Genomic DNA, 24,642 nt, shown 5'->3' on the forward strand with positions numbered 1-24,642 from the left:
CTCCTCATTCATTCATTATCTTACCTTTCTGCTCTCTTTCTCCATTTAACCAAATACTGTGGGAAACAATGGCATCTTGTGCATTTGTAGCTTAGTTTCATGATTCATCCTGAATTTTTTCTTCGTGTACTCTGTGAATGCACACTAATGGAGAACGCTGCGCCTGCGCAGGCTCCAACGGATACTCTTCCAAGCTAAAGTTTGAAATTTGGCGGTAACCCCGCCCCTCTCCCCAGAGGGTATAAAGGGCGCCCTCCGCGCCCGCTCTCTGGTTCCTTTTTTTCCGCCGCAAAGCTCACTTCGGACTCTTCATTCTTATGTCGACCACGCGTTTTAAGCGGTGCACTCAGTGTGCCGCTAAGATTCCAGATTCCGACGGTCACGCTAAGTGCCTTTTCTGTCTCGGCGAAAGCCACATCGTGGGTACCTGCTGCTTTTGCCTGGCCTTTACAGCTCAGGCCCGAAGAAATAGAGCTGCGAGACTCCGCGCAGCTCTTTACGAAAAAACTCTTGCTCCTGAGGCTTCTACTTCCACCTCGGCCTCGATGGTGTCAAGGCCTGCTCCGTCGGTATCATCCAAAACCTCGAAAACTTCAAGACCAAAACCGGCCAAACCGCCCTGCACGGTGACCACCGCTACGGTTTCCACCCGGTCGGGCAAAATGGGCCCTTCATCGACTTCGAGTTCGGTGGCTTCGGCCATTTCCACTCGATCCCGCCTGGCTTCGCCGCCATCTTCTTCCGCCATGAAGATTGCCTTCAAGAGGGCTCAGGAGGAATCCAGACGGGCCCAATCTGACTCAGCAGCTGTGTGCCCGATCCCCCCGACGCCGGGAAAATCGCTGAGGGTCGCGTCGAAGCAACCTCCAGCAAAGAAACGAATGATCCAGAGGTCGTCCTCCTCAGCGTCTTCGAAGAAGGACGTCCCCTCCTCTGTGGCTTCCTCTAGGAGATCCTCTCTTATCCAACCAGCACAACGCCTCCGCTCCTCTTCCTCTCCTCATGGTCAGTCCTCAGATGCGGACGCTCAAGCCTCCCCCGACCGGTCGGTCAGGACAGTTATTAAGGATCCCCAGCCGACACCATCTCGTCTTCCGGCTCGACAAGAACTTTTTCCCCCGGCTCAAACACCCGAGAGGGGTAGACAGATGACGCGTTTAGCCCGTGCCGCCCAGGCTTCCGCGTCCAAGGGCGTTCGTCCACAGCCGGCTCCCGCTGCTCCTGAGGTGATACCTCATCAGGACTCTGCGCATGTTTCTCCTCCCCGGTCCCCTCAAGGGCCCGAGGAGGATGACCCCGATATCGAACACCCCGAGTCGATCCTCTCCGCCTCCGTTGTCTCTCTCGTTCTCGACCTCTCCCCGCCTCACGACGCCTACGAGGTCGACCCACCTTCCCCGACGGATAATATCCGGGCTTTCTCCGACCAGATGGTCAGAATGGCAGATGCTCTGGGGATGGAAATTAAGCAAACCTCAAAAGCTGTTACCGACCCCGTTTTCAAGAGGGTCCAAGCCCAAGCCCCCCCAGCCACCTTGCTGCCTTTTCTTCCATACCTCCTGGACGTAATCCAGGCATCTTGGAAGACTCCATCTTCGATACATCCAACCTCTAAGAAAATAGAGGCCTGAGCCATATACTGGCGGAGAGTTTGATTCATAATTACAATATAACAATAAAACAACATAGCAAGGAACAAATAATAGTACGTAAGAGAGGAGTATGGCAACTTTCAAGGGAAAGCTGGATAAAGATTGGAAAGAGCTGAAAACAGGTCAAAGAAGGAACTCGATCCCGGCCCCGGATGAAGTAAACTTGAAAGATCTTTTGAGAGAGATCCAACGGGTCTCGGAGAAACAAGACCTGCTACAGAAGGACATTCAAGCCATTGCCAGTAAACAAGACTTGCAACAAAAATTATTTCAAGAAGAACTGACTGAGTTAAAAAAAGAGCTGAGAGAGGAGATGTACACAATCAAAAGTGAGGTGCAAAAAAACTCAAAGGACATTCTTGAACTGAGAGATGAGAAAGTAAAAGAGGAAAGAACACGAAGTAAACTACAAAGGAGAGTAGAAGGGATTGAAGCTAAGAATAGTAAATTAGAAAAATTACAGGAAAAGATGGAATTAAACGAAACGGAATTCCAACTGAGATTTAGGAATGTCCAGGAAGAGGCTAAGGAGAATATCAGAAGCACCATAATTAGTCTAGTAGCAAAAGCTATGAACAGCAGCGAACAGGAAACCAGTGCTCAGATTGATAGAGCATATAGAATAAACACGAACTATGCAAAAAAAAATAAAGTGGCTAGGGATGTAATTGTCCATTTCGCAAGAAAAAACTATAGAGACGAATTACTGAGGAATAATAAAAGCAATCCAATTATCCACAAAGACCGAAGAGTTGCGGTATTAAAAGAGTTTCCACTATCTATATTAAACAGACGTAGGAACTACTTCTTTCTTACGGACGAATTAAAGAGACTGCAAATAAAATTCCGGTGGGAGAAATACGAGGGGATTATGGTGACCTACAATGGTGAAAAAAATTGGATTACTTCTGAAGAGAAGGCAGACGAGTTTTACCGAAAATTGAAGAAAGATTTATCCCAAAAGAAACAACTGGAATCGGCAGAAAAGGAAAAAAATCCCAAGGACACAAAAAAAAGAAGATTCGACTCTCCCAAAGAAGCTGAGGAGCTATTGATCCAGTTTTCAAAGGACAAAGAGACTGAGGACTTATCGGATAGCGTGGAGGAAGTAGAAGAGGAGATAGCGGCAAATGAATGATTTTAACCAATCAATAAAGGTTTTCTCAAACAACATCAACGGTCTGAATGCGCCCACAAAGAGAAAAAGGGTATATAATTATCTAAAAAAGAATAACTTTGATGTAATTGCTTTACAAGAAGTGCACATCAAACAAAGCCAGGCCAAATATTTGTTTAATGACAACCTGGGAAAGTTATACCACTCTCTAGACCGGGAGAAGAAGAAAAAAGGAGTGGCCCTGTATATTAACAATAAATTAAATCCATCTTTAGAATTTAAAGATAATGAGGGTAGAATAGTAGCAGCGAAAATTGAATCAAATTCAGAAACAATTTTAATTTGTAATATTTATGCACCTAACGGGCCAAAAAGAAAGTTTGTCAAAAATTTAAGAAACCATATTAGGGAGAGTGATTTTAATCACATTATTATAATGGGGGACTTCAATGGTATATTGGAAAAAAACAGAGATAAAAAAGCACATAAAAAGACCATAACAAACAACATGTTACCACAGAATTTTATAGATCTAAAGAATGAATATGACCTCCACGATTCGTGGAGATTGAGAAACCCCACCCAATTAGATTATACATTCTATTCAAGTCGTCACAACTCGTGGTCAAGAATCGACATGATTTGGGTGTCTAAATTGTTAACCACTAAAATAAATAAGGTAGAAATTATGGCTAGAGATTTATCTGATCACGGTGCTATGTTAATGGAAATCAATAAGAAAAAAATAAATTTGAAATGGAGATTAGACGATAATTTAATTAAAAGAGAAGAGGACATCGTTAAAATTAGGCAAATGACGAAAGAATATTTTAAATTTAATAATATTCAAGAGTCTGACCCACTAATTATATGGGACGCATACAAGGCAGTGGCCAGAGGGTTCTTTATTCAGCAAAAGAAGTTGAAAACGAGAACGAAAAAGGAGAATTTAAAAAGATTACAAATTCAAATAGAGCAAAAGGAAAAAGCACTTAAAGCGAATCCGGGTAACAATAAAATAAACCAGCAGTTGACCATTTTTAGGAACCAGAAAAAAAACCTCGAATTAGATAACTTAGCAAACCAGATAAAGTGGGCAAAGCAATATTCATTTGAAAACGCTAACAAGCCTGGAAAGTGGCTTGCTAGATTATTAAGGAAGAAAAGGTATAGTCAACAAGTACTAAAAATTAATTCGCAAGGGAGAACAGTGTATACTGATGAGGAAATAAAGGAAGAATTTAAAAAGTATTATGAGCAACTGTACGAAAAGGAAGGGATCAGCCAGGAGGAAATAGTAAAATATTTATGCAAGCAAAAATTGCAAAAGATAACAGATGAGCAACGATTAGACTTAAATAAAGCAATAACACCCGAAGAAGTGAAAGAAGCGATAAAAGAAACAGAAGCAAACAAAGCGCCCGGATTAGACGGGTTTATAGCTGGGTTTTACAAAATTGAACAGGAGGAGGTTATTGCACATTTGGTGCAAATAATGAATTTGGTCTTAACAGAAAGTATTATCCCAAAAACGTGGAGTGAAGCGGAGATAATAATGATCCATAAGGAAGGGAAAGATCAAAGTGATGTTAAAAATTATCGACCAATAGCGCTGCTAAATACGGATTACAAACTCTTTACAAAAATTATGGCAAAAAGATTATCAAAATTTTTAAACAATTGGATCGCAGACGACCAGTCAGGCTTCTTACCAAACCGCAGCACAAAAGATAACATCAGGATAATAATTGACGCAATTGAATATTACGAGTATAATCACCAAAAGACAGTAGGCTTTCTCGCACTAGATGCTGAGAAAGCTTTTGACCAGTTGAATTGGGATTTCATAAAATTGCTATTACGAGAATTAGATATGGGGGCACAGTTTCAAAATACTATAAATGCTATATATACCCAGCAAGGAGCTATCATTAGAGTAAACGGTCAGACGTCGGGAAAATTCAATATTAATAGAGGAGCTAGACAGGGCTGTCCACTCTCGCCGTTGATTTTCATAATGACCCTAGAAATTTTATTGCGTTCCATAAGGGAAGATAGCAAGTTAGTAGGAATTAAAGTAGATAGTCAGGAAATAAAAGCCAGAGCATTCGCGGATGATGTAATCTGCATAATAGAAAACCCTAGGGATAATACAAGAATTTGGCTAAATAAAATTGAAGAATTTGGAAAATTGGCAGGGTTCAAAATTAATAAAGACAAATCAGTAATGTTGACAAAGAATCTGACATCACAGGACTTGGAAATAATAAAGAAAGAAACGGGACTCCAATTTGCAAACAAAATTAAATATTTAGGCATCTGGATTGCGTCAAAAAATAATCGCTTGCTGGAACTTAATTACGTGAGGAAATGGAAAGAAATAAAAAAAGATCTGGAGGAATGGAAAAATTTAAAAATATCTCTGTTAGGCAGAATAGCGACAGTAAAAATGTCAGTCCTTCCAAAGATGCTGTACTTATTCAGGAACATTCCCATAATAAGGAACAATCAAATATTCAACAATTGGAATAAAGACATAAGAAAATTTGTGTGGAACAATAAAAGACCCAGGATCAAGCTCTCGACGATGCTAACTCCCAAAGAAAGAGGGGGACTTGATTTGCCAGACCTCAAATTATACCACGAGGCCTGTGCTTTAGATTGGATTAGAGATTGGGCGAACTTAAAAAAAGCGAAAATTTTATCATTAGAAGGCTATAATTTAAGAAGGGGCTGGCATGGGTATTTATGGTATGGTAAACATAAAATTGAAAGGAATTTTGGTAATCATTTTGTGAGATCGGCGCTACTAAAAACTTGGACTAAGTATAAAAGATTTTTCTATGAAAAGACTCCGCTGTGGCTCTCGCCGTTAGAAGCATATCAGAGACGAGAATTAGGGTGGATATCCTGGCCAACGTATAAGGAGGTGTTAAACTGGTCAAACAGGAATGGATTACCAGAGATAAAGAAGTTAGAAGAAATTCAAATCAAATATAAGAATATATCATGGCTACATTATTACCAATTAAGAGATTGTTTTAGGGCTGATAAAAAACAAGGTTTTAGTCCATCTGATGAGTTTTGGGATATTATTTTACAAAGAGAGAAAAAGGTATTAACTAATTTATACAATAAATTAGTGGAGTGGAACACGGAAAAGGAAGTAATAAAGGAATCAATGCTAAAATGGTCAAGAGATATAAACAGGCCAATTCTACTAAATGAATGGGAGGCGATTTGGAATAAGAAAATCAAATACTGCCGGGCCACTGACCTCAAGGAAAACTGGATTAAAATCATTCATAGGTGGTACCTGACACCTAAAAAAATTGCCTTAATGTATAACAATATTGATAACAAATGTTGGAGGTGTAAAGAGCAGGTGGGGTCTTACTTCCACATGTGGTGGAGCTGTAAAAAAGTTAAAAAGTTCTGGTCTATAATTAACGTGGAAAGTAGGAAAATTCTGAAAATAAATTTGGAATGCAAACCTGAATACTATTTATTAGGGCTATACAATATCTTCGAAAATGAGAATAAAGTAGAAGCGAAAAACAAGGAGAATTTAGATAAAATTTATACTTATTTAATAACGGCTGCGAGACTGGTAATTGCCAAAGATTGGAAGAATGCAGAAACCCCTACGAGAGAGATGTGGCTAAACAAAGTCATGGATATTAAGAACATGGACAAGTTAACTTTTTTGATTGAAACGGACTGGACACTATTTGAAGACTATGTAGAAGAAGAGCTAAGAAGATGAATTAAACAGGAAGACTAACAGAAGATAGTAGAGCGGAGGTCCATCCCCCTCCCCTTCCCCACCCCACTCTAAGGGCCCTTTACCTATTATTTTCCCTTTCCCTCCCCACAGGTCTGGTCTCCCCACGCACTACCCACCCCTTCCCCTCCCCTCCCTTAATTCCCTGTCCCATAACCTACCTCTCCACCCACCTTTTCCCTTAGACGATAAGTGTTATCTGGAAATTCTTTAATAAAGATCATTTAAAAAAAGAAAATAGAGGCCTGGTACCGAACCGATGACGAAGCCTTGGAATGGCTCAAGCATCACCCTGACCCAAACTCCATGGTGGTAAAGGCCTCCCAATCGTCGGGTCGACAGTCCAACTCCCCTGCCGACAGGGAAGGTAAACGATTCGATGCGGTAGGCCGCAAGCTGTACTCCGGCGTTCTCCTCCTTTGCCGTATGGCGAACTACGGGGCCTGCATGGGCGCTTATCAACAGATCCTCAGGGGAAAAGCCCAACCTTTCTTCGCCAAACTTTCTGACGAAGACCGGTCAGTCCTTTCGACCCTCCAACAGGAGGCGGACTCCCTCGCACACCACCAAATTCAAATGGCTAAACATACCGGTGATACCGCCGGAAAAATGATTGCCCACGCAGTCGCGATCAGACGGCATGCATGGCTTCGGTCCTCAGGACTCTCTTCTTCCTCTCAACAAGTGATCGAAGACCTTCCTTTCGACACCCAGGGCCTTTTCAATTCTGGTACTGATGACAAACTGAAGTCCAATCACGACTTCAAGATTCTCGCAACAAAGTGCGGGACCGATCAACCTCAGACTCAGCGGACCCGATGGTTCCCGCAACGGTACCGTCGCTACCCTCAGCCTTTTCGTCACCAGCCGTTTCGACGCTCGTCGAGCTCGAGTCACCACAGTCATCAGCAACAACCTCGCCGCCAGCACCAGGTTCCGAAAGGTCGGGGCAAGGGTGCTGCAGCTATGCCACAACCCCAACGACGGGCCTGACGCCCACTCTCTCTCTTTTCTACCTTCACTGCTACTGCCACTGCCATGCCGTTCCTAGGCCCCGACCAGATCCTTCCTCTCTGCTCTTTCCTCGATCGCCTAGCTCCTTTCTACCGCGAATGGGAGTCTATAACCTCAGATGCCTGGGTTCTTCGCATTGTCAGAGACGGCTATGCCTTGGAATTCGAAACTTTGCCCCCCACGGGTCACATCCTCCACACCGACCCTTCACCGGAAATATGCTCCGAGGTCGACTCCCTTCTGGCGAAGGGCGCAATCCAGCCTTCTCCTTCCGAGCAGGACACTCAAGGTTTCTTCTCGAGATACTTTACGGTTCCCAAACGGGGCGGAGTTCTTCGGCCTATCCTCGACCTGCGAGCCCTAAACCTCTTCATTCTGCCTTCAAAATTTCGAATGGTCTCGGTGGCCTCCATTCTCCCGATGCTCCGACACGGAGACTACTTTGCCTCTATAGACTTACGCGATGCGTATTTCCACGTCTCGGTGCGTCGATCCCACAGACGCTTCCTTTCCTTCAAGCTCCTGGGACAGTCTTACCAGTTCACAGTTCTCCCTTTCAGCCTCGTCACGGCCCCAAGGGTCTTTACGAAGGTGGTCGCCGTGGTGGCAGCGCACCTCAGAAAACAGGGCATAATGGTCTTTCCTTATCTGGACGATTGGATGATTGTCGCGTCCGACCCCTCATCCCTTCAAAACCACGTCTCTCAAGCTCTTTCTCTTCTACAACGGCTGGGCCTTCAGTTGAATGTCTCAAAGTCCCAACTCCTCCCGACCACAGAGATCCGCTTCATCGGAGCTCTCTTCAACTCCATCGCGGAAACCGCCTCCCTACCGAAGGACAGGTTCCTAGCCCTTCAACAACACCTTTCTCTCCTCCTCCGCAACCGCAGGATCCGAGCCCACTCTGTCCAAGTTCTTCTGGGTCACATGGCCTCCACGGTCATGGTTACTCCTTTCGCCAGACTACATCTCAGACCTCTCCAAAGATGGTTTATAGACTCTTTCAAACCCCATCGGCATCCGAGCTCAATGTTTCTCACGGTACCGAACCAGGTTCGCCTCTCCCTTCGTTGGTGGCAGGACCCAGCGAACGTTTGTGTGGGACTTCCCTTCCATCCCTCCCTCCCGTCAGTCACCATCACGACCGACGCCTCCAATTTTGCGTGGGGAGCCCACATGTCAAACCTCACCGTCAGGGACCTTTGGTCCATCCAAGAGAAGTCTCACCACATAAACTTTCTAGAACTGTTATCAATCTTCAAAGCCCTCCGGGCGTTTGCTCGCTTTCTTCCCCACAAGACTGTTCTGATACAAACGGACAATGTAGTAGCTATGTACTACATCAACAAACAAGGGGGTACGGGCTCGAGAAAACTGATGACTCTCTCGATGGACATTTGGCTATGGTGCATAGCGAGACACATAACCCTGTCGGCGGTTCACCTTCCGGGGGCTCAAAACACGCTAGCAGACTCTCTAAGCAGAATAACAACCTCCCCCCACGAGTGGCGTCTCGATCCTGAAATCCGTCTTCGACGATTGGGGCTGGCCAGCTCTGGACCTTTTTGCCTCCCCCTCGAACGCTCAACTTCCTCGCTTCGGAGCAAGACTACCTCCAAACTCGACTCCGGGCTGTCTCGGAGACGCGTTTCTCCTCGACTGGACCCTCGAGCCCGTCTATCTTTTTCCTCCCTTCCCTCTCATCTCGAGGGTAATAGAGAGAGACTATCTAACGCCAACATCGACCATCCTGATCGCCCCTGCATGGCCACGCCAGCCGTGGTACCCAACTCTACTCCGGATGTGTGCGGATCCTCCCCGCACTCTCCCAACTCTCCCTCATCTACTATCTTCACAGAAGGGACAGGTCCTCCACCCCGACATCCCGTCCCTACACCTGACTGCCTGGAGGATACTTCCTTAAATTCTCTCCACCCAGACCTGCAGGCGATCCTTCGTGCCGCCCATAAGCCAGCCACGTCAAGGGCCTATGCTTACAAGCTTGCAAAATTCCAAACTTTCCTTCGGGACCGACACGTCGATCCCGCCTCTACTTCGATCCCGCTGGTCCTGGACTTCCTACTTTCTCTTGCAGATCGTCAACTCTCTCTGGCCTCGATAAAATCCTATCTCGCTGCTCTCTCCTGGCATTTCCAACGTCAGAGACAACCCTCTCTCTTTTCTAACAACCTCATTAAGACCTTTCTTCGAGGTTACAACAACCTGCACCCTCCAGTTCAACCTCCGACTCCCGGATGGAGCCTCGAACTCGTCCTTTCTCAACTAGCTTCAGCTCCCTTTGAACCTATGGCCTCTGCAGACCTTCACCTTCTCTCTTGGAAGACTGCCTTCCTAATCACTATCACCTCTGCGTGCAGGTCTTCGGAACTGGCTGCTCTTCGGGTGGACGAACCCTACCTCCGTTTCCACCACGACAGGGCTGTTCTTCGCCCGGACATCACCTTCCTACCTAAGGTGGTCTCTGCTTTTCACCTTAACCAGGACATAATACTTCCTGCTTTCTTTCCTAATCCTTCTTCTTCTTTGGAGCGGAGACTTCATCTCCTGGATGTCAGGAGAGCCCTCCTTTTCTACAAAGACAGGACTAAGGACATACGTAAGTCACCTAGACTGTTTGTGGCTTACGCTACCCATAAGCTGGGCGAACCACTTTCTTCTCAAAGACTCTCACACTGGATTGCTCAGACTATCGAACTCGCTTACCAGCTGGCTAAACGCCAACCCCCCTCTTCGATCCGCCCTAGATCAACGAGGGGCCTTTCCACCTCTACTGCCTTCCTGAGGGGCGTCCCTCTCGACTCCATCTGTCGAGCGGCTATCTGGTCCACTCCATCCACCTTTGTTTCACACTACAGGATGGACTCAAAGAACCTCAAGGACTCGGCCTTTGCCAGGTCTATCCTTTCCTCCTGCCTTGCCTAACGTTGTTGCCTTACTCAAAACCAGTTTTTTTTGGTTATCCTTCTTACAAGCTGACCGCTGTCATTCAGCCTTTATGTACACGATATGTTCATGGGTTCATTAACGTAGTGCTTGTGTACTATACTTACCCACTACACTGAAATGTATTTCATGAATACCTCTACCTCTGTTTTCAGGAAATGGGTCTATACTTACCTCTGTATTTTCTTACAGACTATCGCTCACATACAATGTTGTGATTGTGTTCTGGGTCCTAATAACAAGGATCGGTTTTTTTGCACTATATGCTGTTGCATCGTTTTCTTTGACTGTTGCACTTGCTTGTTTTTGCACCTTGTGCTCAATAAATGTGTTGTTTGGACACTAGACTGGTTATCGGGTTTGCTATCCCACCTACCTACACCTCAGCTTGCTAGTCTCCATTAGTGTGCATTCACAGAGTACACGAAGAAAAAGGACAGGTTGCTTATCTGTAACCGTGTTTCTTCGAGTGTACTCTGTGAATTCACACAATCCCGCCCTTCCTTCCCCACATGCAAACCTCTCCCTTTCTCGCTGCCTTTGCGGCGTAGGAACTGGAGAGCGGACGCGGAGGGCGCCCTTTATACCCTCTGGGGAGAGGAGCGGGGTTACCGCCAAATTTCAAACTTTAGCTTGGAAGAGTATCCGTTGGAGCCTGCGCAGGCGCAGCGTTCTCCATTAGTGTGAATTCACAGAGTACACTCGAAGAAACACGGTTACAGGTAAGCAACCTGTCCGTTTCTGGGGTGGATCACTATATTAATACACAGAGTGCACCGAGAAATATATTGAGTGTATTTACCAAGCACACTGGCATATTAAATATGTTGGCAAATCAACCTCATGTGCTTAATCCAGAAGCAAACTAGTTGAACAATAAAACAAGATAATGTATTTTTAAAAATATTTCATTAAAATTGACTTAATTTTTCCAATGACGTGGAATATTGAAGGCAAATGTAGAAAGTCATATTCTTTGAAACTGGATGCAAAAATAACTCAATCCTGCATTCAAGTAGAGTTCAATATAACATAAGTCAAACACAATTATCAAGTCATATGTAGAAGCACCTTTACTACCTTTATTTCGTTTATTTCCAACAAATCGTAGGACTTTCAGATGGCACAGAAACAGTCCTGTGTGTTCTTAAGGTTTCAAGGTCCTGTGTGTTCTTAAGGTTTCAGTCCTGTGTGTTCTTAAGCTTGGAATAACACTTCAGTTTTCTGTACATTTTGAAACACAGGTGTTATGGGTCAGAATGTTTCCTCGATGGTGGGAGCCTCAGCATCAGGAAATCCATTTGGACAGCAAGTAAGTGAATGAGGAAATCCTATATTTTTTTTTAAGTTTTCCTTTTTGGATAACTTTTACTTCAGTGATAATGGTGGGTGCATTTTATTTCCCTGATTTTGAATTTATCTAGCCTGGGATTGAATAGTTGCAGTTCAGGTATATACAAACTGCATCAACAGAAGTTTGCATGGCCATCTTTCAGCAATGCTTTAGTTGTGTATTCCTGCATGGAAAGGGGATGAAATTGCCAATATCAAATGGATTCCTAGATGCCAGAAGAGTTTAGCAACATAATAAGGAAGCTAGGGATGAGGGAAGGATTAGCAATTTTCTTTAAAAAAAAATCTTTCTCATTGTACATTTCTAGCATTGGTCCCTGCCTCCCTGTATCCAGAAAATCCATGGGACCTGTGGAAAATTCATTATAACAAAATTCCAGATTCTGTAAAAAAAATGATCAAACCTCACTCTCCATATGTGAAAACCATTCAGTTATACAGTTTTCAAATAAGTAGTTGTGTTAGTCTGTTGCAGTAAGAATAATTCGGGGGAAAATAATCTAGCAGCACCTTTAAGATTAAGATTGATTATATAATATATTGATTTATATTTTAGCCAGGGCTTTTCTGATACTATAGTTGTATCTCCTCAAAGTTGTTGTCTATTTCTGATCATCTCTATCTACTAAAACTAGTGCTAAAATAGAAACCAATATTAAAGGTGCTGCTATAATCCGTTTTTTCTTCTCCGTTTCTTTCCCCCTTTTTGTTTAATCAGATGGCAATAAGACATATGGGCTTTTTGAAATAAATCTCAGAGTAACTTACTTAGATACAAACACTGGGTTATCTTGGTATAGGATTTGAAATACTTGGGGGCATTGGTTTTTTCAGCTGCCCATTGCTGAATGTGATCTTGAAATTTTCAAACTATTTTAACCTAGATTGTCATATGTGTTCTTTGTGTTGCTTGTTATTTTTCCAGATGGGTATCCTTGGTCCATCTGGGCAGCAGGCACCACCCCCCTATCCTGGTCAAAATCCAGGAAACCAACAGGTCATGCAACAGCCTACAACTCCCATGTTTGTCTCTCCTCCACCAAAGACCCAGAGACTTCTTCACTCAGAGGCTTATTTGAAATACATTGAGGGTCTTAGTGCTGATTCAAGTAGCATTAGTAAGTGGGACCAGACCCTTTCAGGTAAGAACATTTGGATTATACACAAACTCTAAAAAAAATTTTAAGAGACTCTTTCATTCCATTATGGCTGTGCTATACAAAAAAATTCTCAGTTGCTGTTTCACAATTATATCCTCATAGACCTGGGCAGGAAAATGATCTGGGAATACAGCAGGAATAAATTACAATTTCTGGTACAATTGGTCATAGGATGTTTAATAATGAAGACTACATTATTTTTAAATCAAATGGCCTTGTTTGATTTTAAAATAAGTTATTTGTTATATCTTTTATCTGTTATATAACAAATGTAAACTGAAAACAACAGTAAATCCCATATTAGATGTAGACTAGTTTAGAATTTGACCAAAATCCAATTGCAAGTCTCAGCTATAGTAAATTTCTTGACTCACATTGTTGAATGGTTAATCAGTAGTCACGTAACTCCTGTTGCTTCAGAGAGTGTAGTTGAGACTTGCAGTTGGGCTTTATCTTAATACACCAGTACAAAATTGTGCCTGTAGTAGTTCGGGTTCTTACAATATGCTCCCATTTCAAACATGATGTAGAACTGAATTGTACGTAGTCTTTTAGCATTGACTCTTATCACTAGCTGTTTCAATAGATAAAAAGAATTTCTATAAATTTCTTTTATCTGTCGAAACAGGCCTGATTCCTCATTTCTATCCCTGAGATTAAGAGACTGAGAGTCCTTCCTACTCCTACTTGTCAATTAGTTTCTAGATTCCGTCTGGGATCATGTTTATGAACTTCTGGGCCACCTTAGCGCCCAACCAGACAGGCTGAGTTAACATCAGCATTCCACTAAAGAATACTGATGTACTGGATTCTTAGGACATTTATATGGGAAATTGGGAGACTCTTTAGTGATATTTCAGGCTAGAAATGCACCCCTATGCTCAGTGGACATTTTGGAACATTCCAGGGCAAAAAGAAAGTTTTGGGGAAACCATTTCAAACATTGTTTTTGACTCATGGAAGGCTCAGGGGACCTCCAAACATAGTAGAAACACCCTCTACACACACCAGAATGGTTTTGTAAGCATTCTAAAGGGAAATAAACTGTTTGGCAAAAATTGATATTTTTTTACCTAGAGGCCACCACACTCTGGCCTTCCTGATCTATAATTTTTTTTAAAGTTGGTAAGTTTATGTGTACTCTATATTTTTGCTACCAAATATTTCTTAACTTTACATGTGGTGTTGAGCAGCACTGTCCCATTTTTATAGTTATGGGAATGAAGCATTAAAAAAAGACCTCTCCCACTAAGTAGAGAACAGGGAGGCCTAGTGATTTTTACTATTTCCTCCTGCATTCTATTATGTAATTCAGAACTCTATTATGGTGGGTTAAGAAGCCATGCAGGGCAGATGAAGGCTGGTGAACATTTCTCTTTCAGCAATATTGGAAACAGTAAAAAAAAAAAACCAACAACATAAGGGCTGAGAGCTGTAGCCCCTAGGAATCCTGCAACTCTCCCTGCCCTTATCCCCTTAATGATTCCTTTGTTGAGTTGTGTTACTGGGCCTCAGGATTGCCTCTGAAATGTGGACTTGTGGCTGTGCTGATGTGTGGGTTCATTACTATTGTACACATGGCCTACCTCCAATTTAGGACTTAGCAAACAGCCAGAGTTGGGTTTTAAACAACAATTATGGGATTATTGAACACAAAAGTAAAATATATTAAATTCTAATAATCTATTCTTTAGGCTTTCCAATACCATAGGTAGTTCTTGGTTCTTTCTTAAATCCAAACTTTTATCAGTTCAACATCCATCTTGTGTCAGCTTTTTAAATTGCTGCATTTATATTCCCAGTGATTGTATAAATAAGTAATTTAAGCAAAGGAGTCCTATGACTGCACAACCTTTATTCTTTCAGCACGAAGACGTGATGTCCACCTCTCGAAAGAACAAGAGAGCCGCCTACCTACACACTGGTTGAAAAGCAAAGGGGCCCATACCACAATGGCAGATGCACTGTGGCGCCTTCGAGACTTGATGTTGAGAGATACGCTCAATATTCGTCAGGCATACAACATAGAAAATGTTTAATCTTCTTTCGGTGCCAACATATAAAAAATTGTGGAACCATAGCTGTTTTAGTTATTGGTGGGGGAGGGCAAACTGTTTTTATTGCATCTTACTGTACATTGTGGGATTGTTTTTTTAAAAAAATATATATGGACACTTTTAATAAGCATATTTCACTTTTTTGTTATATTATGTTGACTTTTCTTAAATATACAGACTTGTGCATATGGTTCTTTAACCTGGAAGATGATCTCATGTTTGCTTATAAATGAAATAAGGTTGCATCCTTTTTCTTCACACGGAGGTTCTGATGCCATCCATGTTTTTTTTAAGAAGTAAGAATATTAACAGTTTAGCTGGGAAATGTGAATCTACATCTTAGCAGCACAAACACCCTTCTGCTCATCTGCTTATGTGGCAGTGACTTCCAATAAATATATCAAGTGAGTCTAAAATCATAAAGCTACTGGGGTGGGGAGTGGATAGAATCAACTTAGTAAATTACAATTTTAAACATTCATTCAGAGGGCTGCGGAATAAACAAGGAAGGCAGTTCCTGGCCATCTTCTTTGAGCTATTCCAAATTTCAGGACTGGTTTTTGTTGATGAAACTGGTGTATATGAAGAGCTCTACCAACATGAAAGCTTCTATGTGTTGCCAGTAGGCCCTGGACATGTGAGTGCAGTATCTTATGTTTTTTGTCCAGAATGAGACTTGAACTTATCACAGCAGATTATCCAAGGAAGATTCTTGAGGAAGCATAATGATAAAAGATGCAAATATTTTCTATTTTGTTACCTAGCATGGTTCACTTTTTGACATGGTATATTAATACCGCAAGTCATTTGTAACAACATACTTTTTTTGGGGGGGGGGGGGGGGGAAACGTGTTTCTTAAATATTGCAGGATCTAGGATTCTTTTGTATTTCTATCACTGGAACTAAAATTGGACATAGTTCTATTCAGCTTTAAGTTACTTTTGCAAATGTACTAGTTTTAAACTGTGATCTTTGACAGTAAATAGGGCCTATAGAAGGGTTACTAGCATATTTTCCATCTTGAAATATATGTTACATTAGTAATTTGAGACTGATTGATAATTTGCCTTTTCCAAAAAACATTCTCACATGGAAAATATTGTACTTCATCTGTTGAGTATGTTAACCAACATACTCTGGATGGATTGCAATTATTTCAACACATTTGTTGACAGAAGGGAAGTTACATACACCCTAATTGTGCATTTCTTTATTTAGACAGTCACTTAAGTTTTGAAATAACTTACCCCCCAATCACTTGGGATCACAGTCTTAAGGTATCTCTAATAGCTACAGTTACAATCTAGGCTAATTCCTTAAAACATAAAAGGCCCATAGTTATGTCTACTGCAGTTTTTACATTCATTTAAACAGGTTTCCCCTAGCTCCTGAATTTGTGTAATTCTCTGGTTTTCTGCTTACGTACATAGTATAACTTTCCAGATTCAAAGCCTTCCTCTGTTTGGAGATGATTGGTGGCTTATAGACAAAAGTCTTCATTTGTAAAAATTACAGCTTCAGAAAAAGCTGAGGGATGCAATGTATTTTTAAGAATCAAACAGATTTAGAGAGGAATGTACCAATCAACTACATAAAACGTACATTAATGAATGAAAAATTATGTTTTAGATAGCTTGTTTAATTACAAGGTAACTAGATGAAGGATTGTTGTTCTGTTAGCTTCGGGGAATGAACAGATCACTAGGAAAACAAGTTTATTCTGGATTTTTTCAGTTTATCTGTTCATAGTTCTATCACAGTATAATGCAAATCCAGAAAATAGAAATATATTTGATGCCTCTGGATCTGTTCAAATCATACGTTGTAATGGTGGTGATAAAACATAGCCCCAAAAAGTACAAGCAAAACTATTAGAGATTCTGATGGGGTAGTACCTCAATTAATATTACAGGGGATCTTCTGCATTCTGCAGTTGGTGGTACACAATTTATTTTTGCTATGTCTGGAAACCTCATAGAAACACTGCTACCACCAGCTCTTTGTACCCATGGAGTTGGCTTAGCTAGCTGTGCAGCAACATTCAACACAAAACTGGCTCAATCCTGGTGGGTGTGAGAGTGCTATTCTGAATTTGGCCAGTTTGTTTAAATTTCCTCACACGTTGCAACTTTCAAAAGTAGTTGGCAGCATGTCTTGAACGTAAGGTTTTTTTTTCTTTTTAGCACTTTGAACCACCATAGACTTTTGTTAATACAATCTCATTGTTTAAGGTACTGCAAAGATTACACCAAAGAGCCTAGCATACATTTATTTTTATTTATTAAAAATAAATATTTCTGAAGAACAGGATGAGATGCCCCCATTGGATTTTGTGTAGTTCAGAAGAATCGGGATGAAATGAATTGCAGTTTTGTCTTTCCCAGTTATTTAAGTTGACGGTAGCATCACATCTTCTAAAAGCCCAGGAGTAAACAATGAGAACTGAAAAAGAGGCCTCTTATGGAAGTGCAGAGCACTCCTTTTAGACCATTAGGCTGGCCCTAATTATCTTAGATGTTATTTATTCCAAAATCATGTCTCTGTGTGCAGGGGGAATTTCAATAATATGTATGGTGGTTTGAGGTTTGGTGGCTGCAATTCTGGATTGCACAACCAATTGACTGAAGTGTTTTCTAACTCTAAATCGTTTGTAACAAAAACAAACCATGTATTTTGTCGATTTGAGCCCACTGTTTTCTATAGTCTCACACTGTATTAAATTAAACGTATGCGAAATGGTTGCCTCAGGTAAGTGGAAAAATACATCCATTCTAAACTACTTTGGAAGGGATTAACCATTCACAAGCTATTCCATATTCTCCCTTCTTAAAGAGCAAGTGTGTGTAATATTTAAGCTTATGTTTATGTTTTCATCATACAAGCCTTTGGACCTGGTTAATCCATGCCTCATTTTTGCTCCTGGCTGTACACTTCAATGAGTAAAGTAATTAGTAGTAATTGTGCATGTACTATCACTTTGTCTTTTGGAGGATTTTTAATTTGAATAAAAATAGTATTCAATTTGGATTAACTAGGTTTGATCCATTGAGATGTCTTTCCCCTTCTAAGTCTTGTTATCCGCAAAGAAATCACAACATACATCTTTCTTGTGAATGATAGGTCAGTGTCAGACTCCTATGATTTTTTTCTCTTTAGGAGTGAGGAAAGATTGAAAGTAATTTCTTAAATTACACATTTACTCTAAAGGGTATTTTAAACCATGCCCAGGTGTCCAGTATCTCTAAAGTGTTCTCTCTTGTAAACCATGAAATCTAGATTAATTCTTCGGCACGGTTTTGGTTTTGTTACATAGCCTATTTCTGTCTTCTATGAGACATACTGTCCTATATTCTTGTGTAGGACACCTCCCTTAGGTTGTGATAATTTTTTTCCACAGACCCTGCCTTAGCATTTGAAGAATTAGCTGCAGCAAAGCTTGATGTCCCTATGTCGAGATCAACCAATTTCATAACCAAAGTGTTCTCTTTAATAATAGAAATAATATAGTACATTGTGATTGCAGAAGAGATCTTATTTTGAAAAAGTGATGAATACATAAATAAATGCCTTAGTTAACAGCCATTGTTTCTAAAGCACAATATAGGTAGCGAATTGTCTTTATCCCGTAAGCAACTCTAGTTAAACAAAGACACAGCAACAGCACTTTCTGTCATCAGGCCTGGTTGCAAAAAAATATATCCTGCAGGATGAGATATAGTCAGCCTGAAAAATTCAACAATGGAAGGCTAGTAGGATTTAGCACTTGAAAATTCACATCACATCGCAATGCACCATGAAATTCATCTTCCTTCCAAGTTCTCATGTTGTCTCTCAGACTGCTTTCTGCGGTAAACATCATCTGTAAAACAATTTGTGATTATTTTTGAAGGTGCCGTGAAGAAGTTTTCTTTAAATGTAAATTTTGTTACTTAAGACAGCTAGCTTACATCTGTACAAAGATTATGTTTAATATAATCAACTGAGTTTATTCAAAAGACTATTTTGAATACTGGGGTAGTGGATAAACAATATTCATGCCAGTTTCCTTCTGTGGAAAGAATGAAACATATTCTTCTAACCCTGATAAATTTTGACATCAATTTCACATAATTTGATTTTGCTTAGTGTGAGACCTCCCACTTGAGTTGGAGATCACCTGTACTGATTTCAGTCTCTCCCTAAAATGAAGGGCATATTTGACTTCATGAGAAGTTGTACTTTAGCAAAACTGGTGAAACCTAGTTCAGAGGAGAGAACAGGACAAAATTCTCTGTTTGAAAAATGAATGTGGATCTACTAGGTAGTGATCCGTCTCTGGATGACTGCTGCAAGATGTGAGAGATACAGAACGCCCCATATTGCAAAGATAAGACCAAACATTCTGAAATTATCTAACCTTCAGTTCCAGCATACCATCAAATAGCCCTGAAGAATCTAGAAATTCCTAGTGAGATAAATTGTCTAGGAATTTCCTAGGTAATCCAGATCAAGTCTAACTTCTAGGGGATCATACCACAGAATCATCTGGATGTCCTAGCAAATTACTAGGGAAACCATTTTCCTTTGGATATAGGTTCTGGAATTATGAGGTCAACTTTGAAGATACATTCAAGTGCCCAGAAAATGTCTGTTGCTGTGAGCCATCAACTTCTATCTTACCTATTGGTCAAAGTCCTGAAACTCCACTGAAGTTTTCACTGACAATTATATCTGCAAAAATCAGGAAGTGCAACTGAAACCAGTTGATTCTGCTAGAAGGTTCAGAAATGTTTGATAGCATTAATCATGGAGTCTTTAGTGAACCATGTACTTAAAGTGATTGCTCATTACCTTTCATATTATATTATTAAGAAATGGTGCCTGAAAACAAGCATGAAGCCCTTCTAAAGAACAGTGTAAAATACTGGAGAAAAAATATGGCAGTATATTTGAAAGCTTTTTACAATACTTACAAAAAGTCTCTTTGCCGATACGAACATTGATCATAAACCATTCCATAGCACCTCCAAGAAGAAAGAAGAAAGGGAGAAATCTATAAATGCCAAAGCGCTGCTTTCCAGGCACCATATACAATAGCCGCTTTATTCTATGGCTGATGTGCATTTCCTGTGAGATGGAGGCTAATTCTGGAGGGGAAAAAATGGATAATAGTCAACACTGCTGGGGGTAGGGTGCAGTATTGGCACATTCTTCAAATGTTTCAATGATAGTTAAGAAATGTGTTGTATTTTCTTGTCTTCCTCCTTGGTACTCTTAAGAGTTTCCCAGTATTACACAATTCCATGGCTGATTGGCAATATATGATCTTAGAACACTCAAGTGTACTGATTTGTACATTTCAAACCTGTCTTACATACATTATGGGTTGTATACAATATTCCTGAGTGCTGGAGTAGGACTTTGAAGACTGATCACAACTCAGCCATGGAAACCCATTGGGTACAAATCTTAACTCCTAGCATTACGAGGACGGCAATTGTACATTTTGTCGTAAGAACCCTATGATAGGGTTGACCTAAGATGGGGTCATCTTGAAGATACATTAACCACATATTCTACAAGTGTGGAATATTAGACCCTCTTAAATAGTTCATGGAGGAAAAGTGACACAAAATAAAACAGCTGGAGCTCTTCTTGTCTCCTATTACAGTCAGTGCTCCACTATCACAGGGGTTAGGGACATAGGAACCCCGTGAAAGTGAACAATAAGGACATTGCTATTTTTTTTTTACCTGAGAGAACACCTTTAGGGATTTTTAAATCTTCCACTGTGACAATATGATCAACTTTTGCTGAAAGCTTATCATAGAATTGCTTGGAGGACCTGGAGGGAACATTTTTATGTAAACAGTCAAATCGGGAAAGGCCAAAATCAGAAATGTGGAAGGATGGCGATCCATTATTTGGTGTTTTATTCAAGCAGTAGGCAACCTCAAAATTGGTAGCCCAATACGCTGTACATTGTACCAAGTTCAAAAACTGCAATTGATTCAAAATATGGCAGCTAGATTGGTCTTGGAAAATTCTTGATTTAAGGTGTTGGCATGCTGGCTGACATCCAAACAGAGGATGGGCTGGAGGTGTCAATGCCTTGGTCCTTTTGTTATTGGCTGCTACTGCCTGACGGATGTCAGGTGGTGCAATACCGGCTAAACAGACTTCACTCTGGGACAAGACGCAGAGCCAATCTTAAGAAATGGGGCTACAGATATAGGAGTGTGGAGAAGAGCAAACCACAAACTGCAATGCAGCCTGAACCCTGTCACGTGCACAATGGAGGACCTTCTCACAGCAACACCAGAGGCGAGCTTCTGGAAATTTAGTATAATGTCAAGTTTTAACTTTCTTTGTTTTTTATAATACATTATAATTGTTCCCTCAATTCGCTTATGACATGATAAAATAAGCCAGATTGAGCACAGGAACATACAGGAGAGAGCATATTACACCTATCCTAAATTCACTCTATTGGCTGGCAATTAGTTTCTGGGAAATGCACAAAGTATTGGTTTTGACTCTTAAGGCCCTGCATGGTTTGGGTCCAGGTTACCTACAATATCGCCTTCTCCTGCACGATGTGCCTTTTAGGATACTAAGGTTTTCTGGAGGGCATTCGCTTCAGTCAGCCAGAATCCAACTAGGACTTTTCATCGGCCTCCCCATGATTGTGGAAATGGCCTGCCGGAAGAGCTAGATCAGTGGTAGGAATTTAAACCACATTTGAAGACCCTACTGGTGGGCCTACCCAGTCAACTTTCAATCAGGAATTTTAAAGCTATGCTCTGTGTCTATTTTAAACTTTGTTCTGTGTATTTTAATATGCTTAAAGATATGTTTTAATCTATTTGTATACTGAATGTTTTTACAATGTGTTTGGTAATATTGTGCCCCGCCTCGATCCATTAGGAGAGGCAGGTAAGAAATGAATTATTATTACTGTATTATTGTATGACACAGCAAACAAGATAGATATGCTAGATTTCATATCACAAAATCACAAGTCGAACACTTTCCAAGTGTCTAGGACTGTGTGATGTATTTTCGGATGATGTGTGCAGTTCTCAGTAGGGTGGCCTTTTGCAGTTGGCAGATCATAATTTTGTCAATGTCTGTTGTTTCCAAATGCCGGCTGAGATCTTTTGGCACACCACCCAATGTGCCGATCACCACCGGGACCACCTGTACTGGTTTCTGCTAGAGTCTTTGAAGTTCAATCTTGAGGTCCTGATAGCGGCTGAGTTTTTCCTGTTGTTTTTCGTCAATGCGACTGTCACCTGGGATGGCAACATCAATGATCCAAACCTTTTTCTTTTCCACAACTGTGATGTCTGGTGTGTTGTGTTCCAGAACTTTGTCAGTCTGGATTCAGAAGTCCCACAGTATCTTTGCATGCTCATTTTCCAATACCTTTACAGGTTTGTGATCCCACCAGTTCTTTACTGCTGGGAGGTGGTACTTGAGGCATAAGTTCCAATGAATCATTTGGGCCACATAGTTGTGACTCTGTTTGTAGTCTGTCTGTACGATTTTCTTATAGCAGCTGAGGATATGATCAATGGTTTCGGCGGTTTCCTTGCACAGTCTGCATTTTGGGTCATCAGCTGATTTTTCGATCTTGGCCTTAGTTGCATTTGTTCTGATGGCTTGCTCCTGGGCTGCAAGGATCAGGCCTTCTGTCTCCTTCTTCAGTGTCCTATTCTTGCGCCATAGCCAGGTCTTCTCCTTATCAGCTTTTCCTTCAATTTAGTCAAGGAACTTTCCATGCAATGTTTTGTCGTGCCAGCTATCAGCTCTAGTTTGTAGTGCAGTTTTCTTGTACTATTATTATTACAGTAGAGTCTCACTTATCCAACACTCATTTATCCAATGTTCTAGATTAATCAAAGCATTTTTGTAGTCAATGTTTTCAATACGTTTATGTTGGATAAGTGAGACTCTACTGTATTATTATTATTCTACAATGTCTTCTAAACTAAAAAGCTAGTCACATTTATGTTTGCATGTTCAGTTTGTTTTTACATGTAAACATTAGGGAGAAGTTATTGTTAGAAATTTTCTGGGTGGTATGGAAAACTACGCAAAAACAGCAGAGCATCCAGAAATATGCAAAAACAGGATTCTTATAGTCAGGCATTCAGCACACAACAAGAAGAGTGTGAAGTGCCATGTGGCTGTGAGGAATTTTGAGCTTAGGAGGCAAACATGCATTTTTCTGACTTTAAAATCACAAAAGGTTTAAAGTGTTGTTGAAGGCTTTCATGGCCGGGATCACCGGGTTGTTGTATGTTTTCCGGGCTGTATGGCCATGTTCCAGAAGTATTCTCTCCTGATGTTTCGCCCACATTTATGGCAGGCATCCTCAGAGGGCGAAACGTCAGGAAGAGAATACTTCTGGAACATGGCCATACAGCCCGGAAAACACAACAACCCACAAAAGGTTTATTTACAAAAATAATTACATTTCTTAATAGTAAAGAACTGGGTCTGAGCTACTCTAACTAACCCCATCTCTTCTAGGGTTCAAAAGAGAGGGAAAACCCACCAAGCACTACATCTCTCCTGCCACATAAGCAAAGAGAGATCTCAATACATACAGCACATACCACGAAGTAAAAGTAGAAGTCAAAGACAAAAGGCATGCACCTGCAAAGTATCTACATACCAAGGTGGCTACATAACCAATCAGAATGGGAGTAGAATCAGAAATAGATACATTCTAATAGTCATTTAGGCGACACAGGGGAAAGGATATCCCTCAGCCCATTCCAGTGGTCCTCAATTTGTGGGTCCCCAGATGATTTGGCCTTCAACTCCCAGGAATCCTAACAGCTGATAAATTGACTGGGATTTCTGGGAGTTGTAGGCCAAAATACCTGGGGACCCACAGGTTGGAAAACAATGGCCTATTCTAAGCTAACTAACTCTTCCTCATTGAGAACTGCAGACTTGGGTAGTGTGGGGTTTAACTCCAGAAATTATTAGAGAGAAATTAGGGGCGACCCTTGTCCTTTTGACAAGGACAAAATAATAGGAAAGAATCTAGAACAGGCATGGGCAAACCGGCTGTCAGGAATTGTGGGAGTTAAAGTCCAAAAAACTTGGGAGGGCCAAAGTTTGCCCTGCCTGGCCTAGGCAATAACTGGCACTGGTATTGTCGCTGGCCCTTCAATCACTTTGGACTGCGACTCCCACAGTCCTCTACCACTGGCAAAGGCGGCAGGGGATTCTGGGGGCTGAAGTCCAGAGACGACTAAGCACACTCAGCGCGTGCTCAACAACCGCTCACAACCCAACCCTTCCCGTCCTGAATGCAGCCAATCAGGGGGCGCGGAAGAAGGCGCGAGCCCCCTCGCTCACCTCGGAAGCCAAAGGAGAAAGAAGGCCGGCGCAGAAGGCTGAACCAGGCGCAATGGAAGACCTTCACCTTGCTCCGCCCCTAGTTAAGGCAACAGCTTCATCTGATTGGCTGCTGTCTTGGAGGCGTGGCCTAGGCAGCGCTTGGGGAGGAAACGGAAATGAACAAGGAGTCTTTCGTGAGGG

At 41.5% G+C, this 24,642-nt stretch overlaps 3 protein-coding genes across 14 annotated transcripts in view; 2 read left to right on the plus strand and 1 right to left on the minus strand.

Annotated features, from left to right (window-relative positions):
- pbrm1 (polybromo 1) overlaps positions 1-18,133 on the plus strand; it is a 72,677-nt gene extending 54,544 nt beyond the window's left edge. For all 12 annotated transcript variants that reach the window (XM_016991588.2, XM_062970033.1, XM_016991587.2 and 9 more), the window contains 3 exons: positions 11,776-11,843; positions 12,810-13,026; positions 14,911-18,133. In XM_016991588.2, the coding sequence (XP_016847077.1) occupies positions 11,776-11,843; positions 12,810-13,026; positions 14,911-15,083 (458 nt within the window). In that variant the 3' untranslated portion in view covers positions 15,084-18,133. The remainder of the gene's footprint in view (positions 1-11,775; positions 11,844-12,809; positions 13,027-14,910) is intronic.
- LOC134296078 (nucleolar and coiled-body phosphoprotein 1-like) lies at positions 4-7,546 on the plus strand. Its single transcript, XM_062970042.1, has 2 exons — positions 4-1,625; positions 6,797-7,546. Exons 1-2 carry the CDS (start codon positions 318-320, stop codon positions 7,544-7,546), a joined length of 2,058 nt encoding a protein of 685 aa, XP_062826112.1. The 5' UTR covers positions 4-317.
- Positions 15,934-24,594, minus strand: LOC100551922 (ubiquinol-cytochrome c reductase complex assembly factor 5). The gene is made up of 3 exons (XM_003217645.4): positions 24,460-24,594; positions 20,055-20,228; positions 15,934-18,961 (listed from the first exon to the last, which is right to left on the minus strand). The coding sequence occupies exons 2-3, from the start codon at positions 20,203-20,205 to the stop codon at positions 18,903-18,905; spliced, it is 210 nt and encodes a 69-aa protein (XP_003217693.1). The 5' UTR covers positions 20,206-20,228; positions 24,460-24,594; the 3' UTR covers positions 15,934-18,902.
- Between the last annotated feature and the right edge of the window lie 48 nt (positions 24,595-24,642).

The sequence above is a fragment of the Anolis carolinensis genome, chromosome 2 (assembly GCF_035594765.1).
Source record: "Anolis carolinensis isolate JA03-04 chromosome 2, rAnoCar3.1.pri, whole genome shotgun sequence".
Classification (NCBI taxonomy): domain Eukaryota; kingdom Metazoa; phylum Chordata; class Lepidosauria; order Squamata; family Dactyloidae; genus Anolis; species Anolis carolinensis.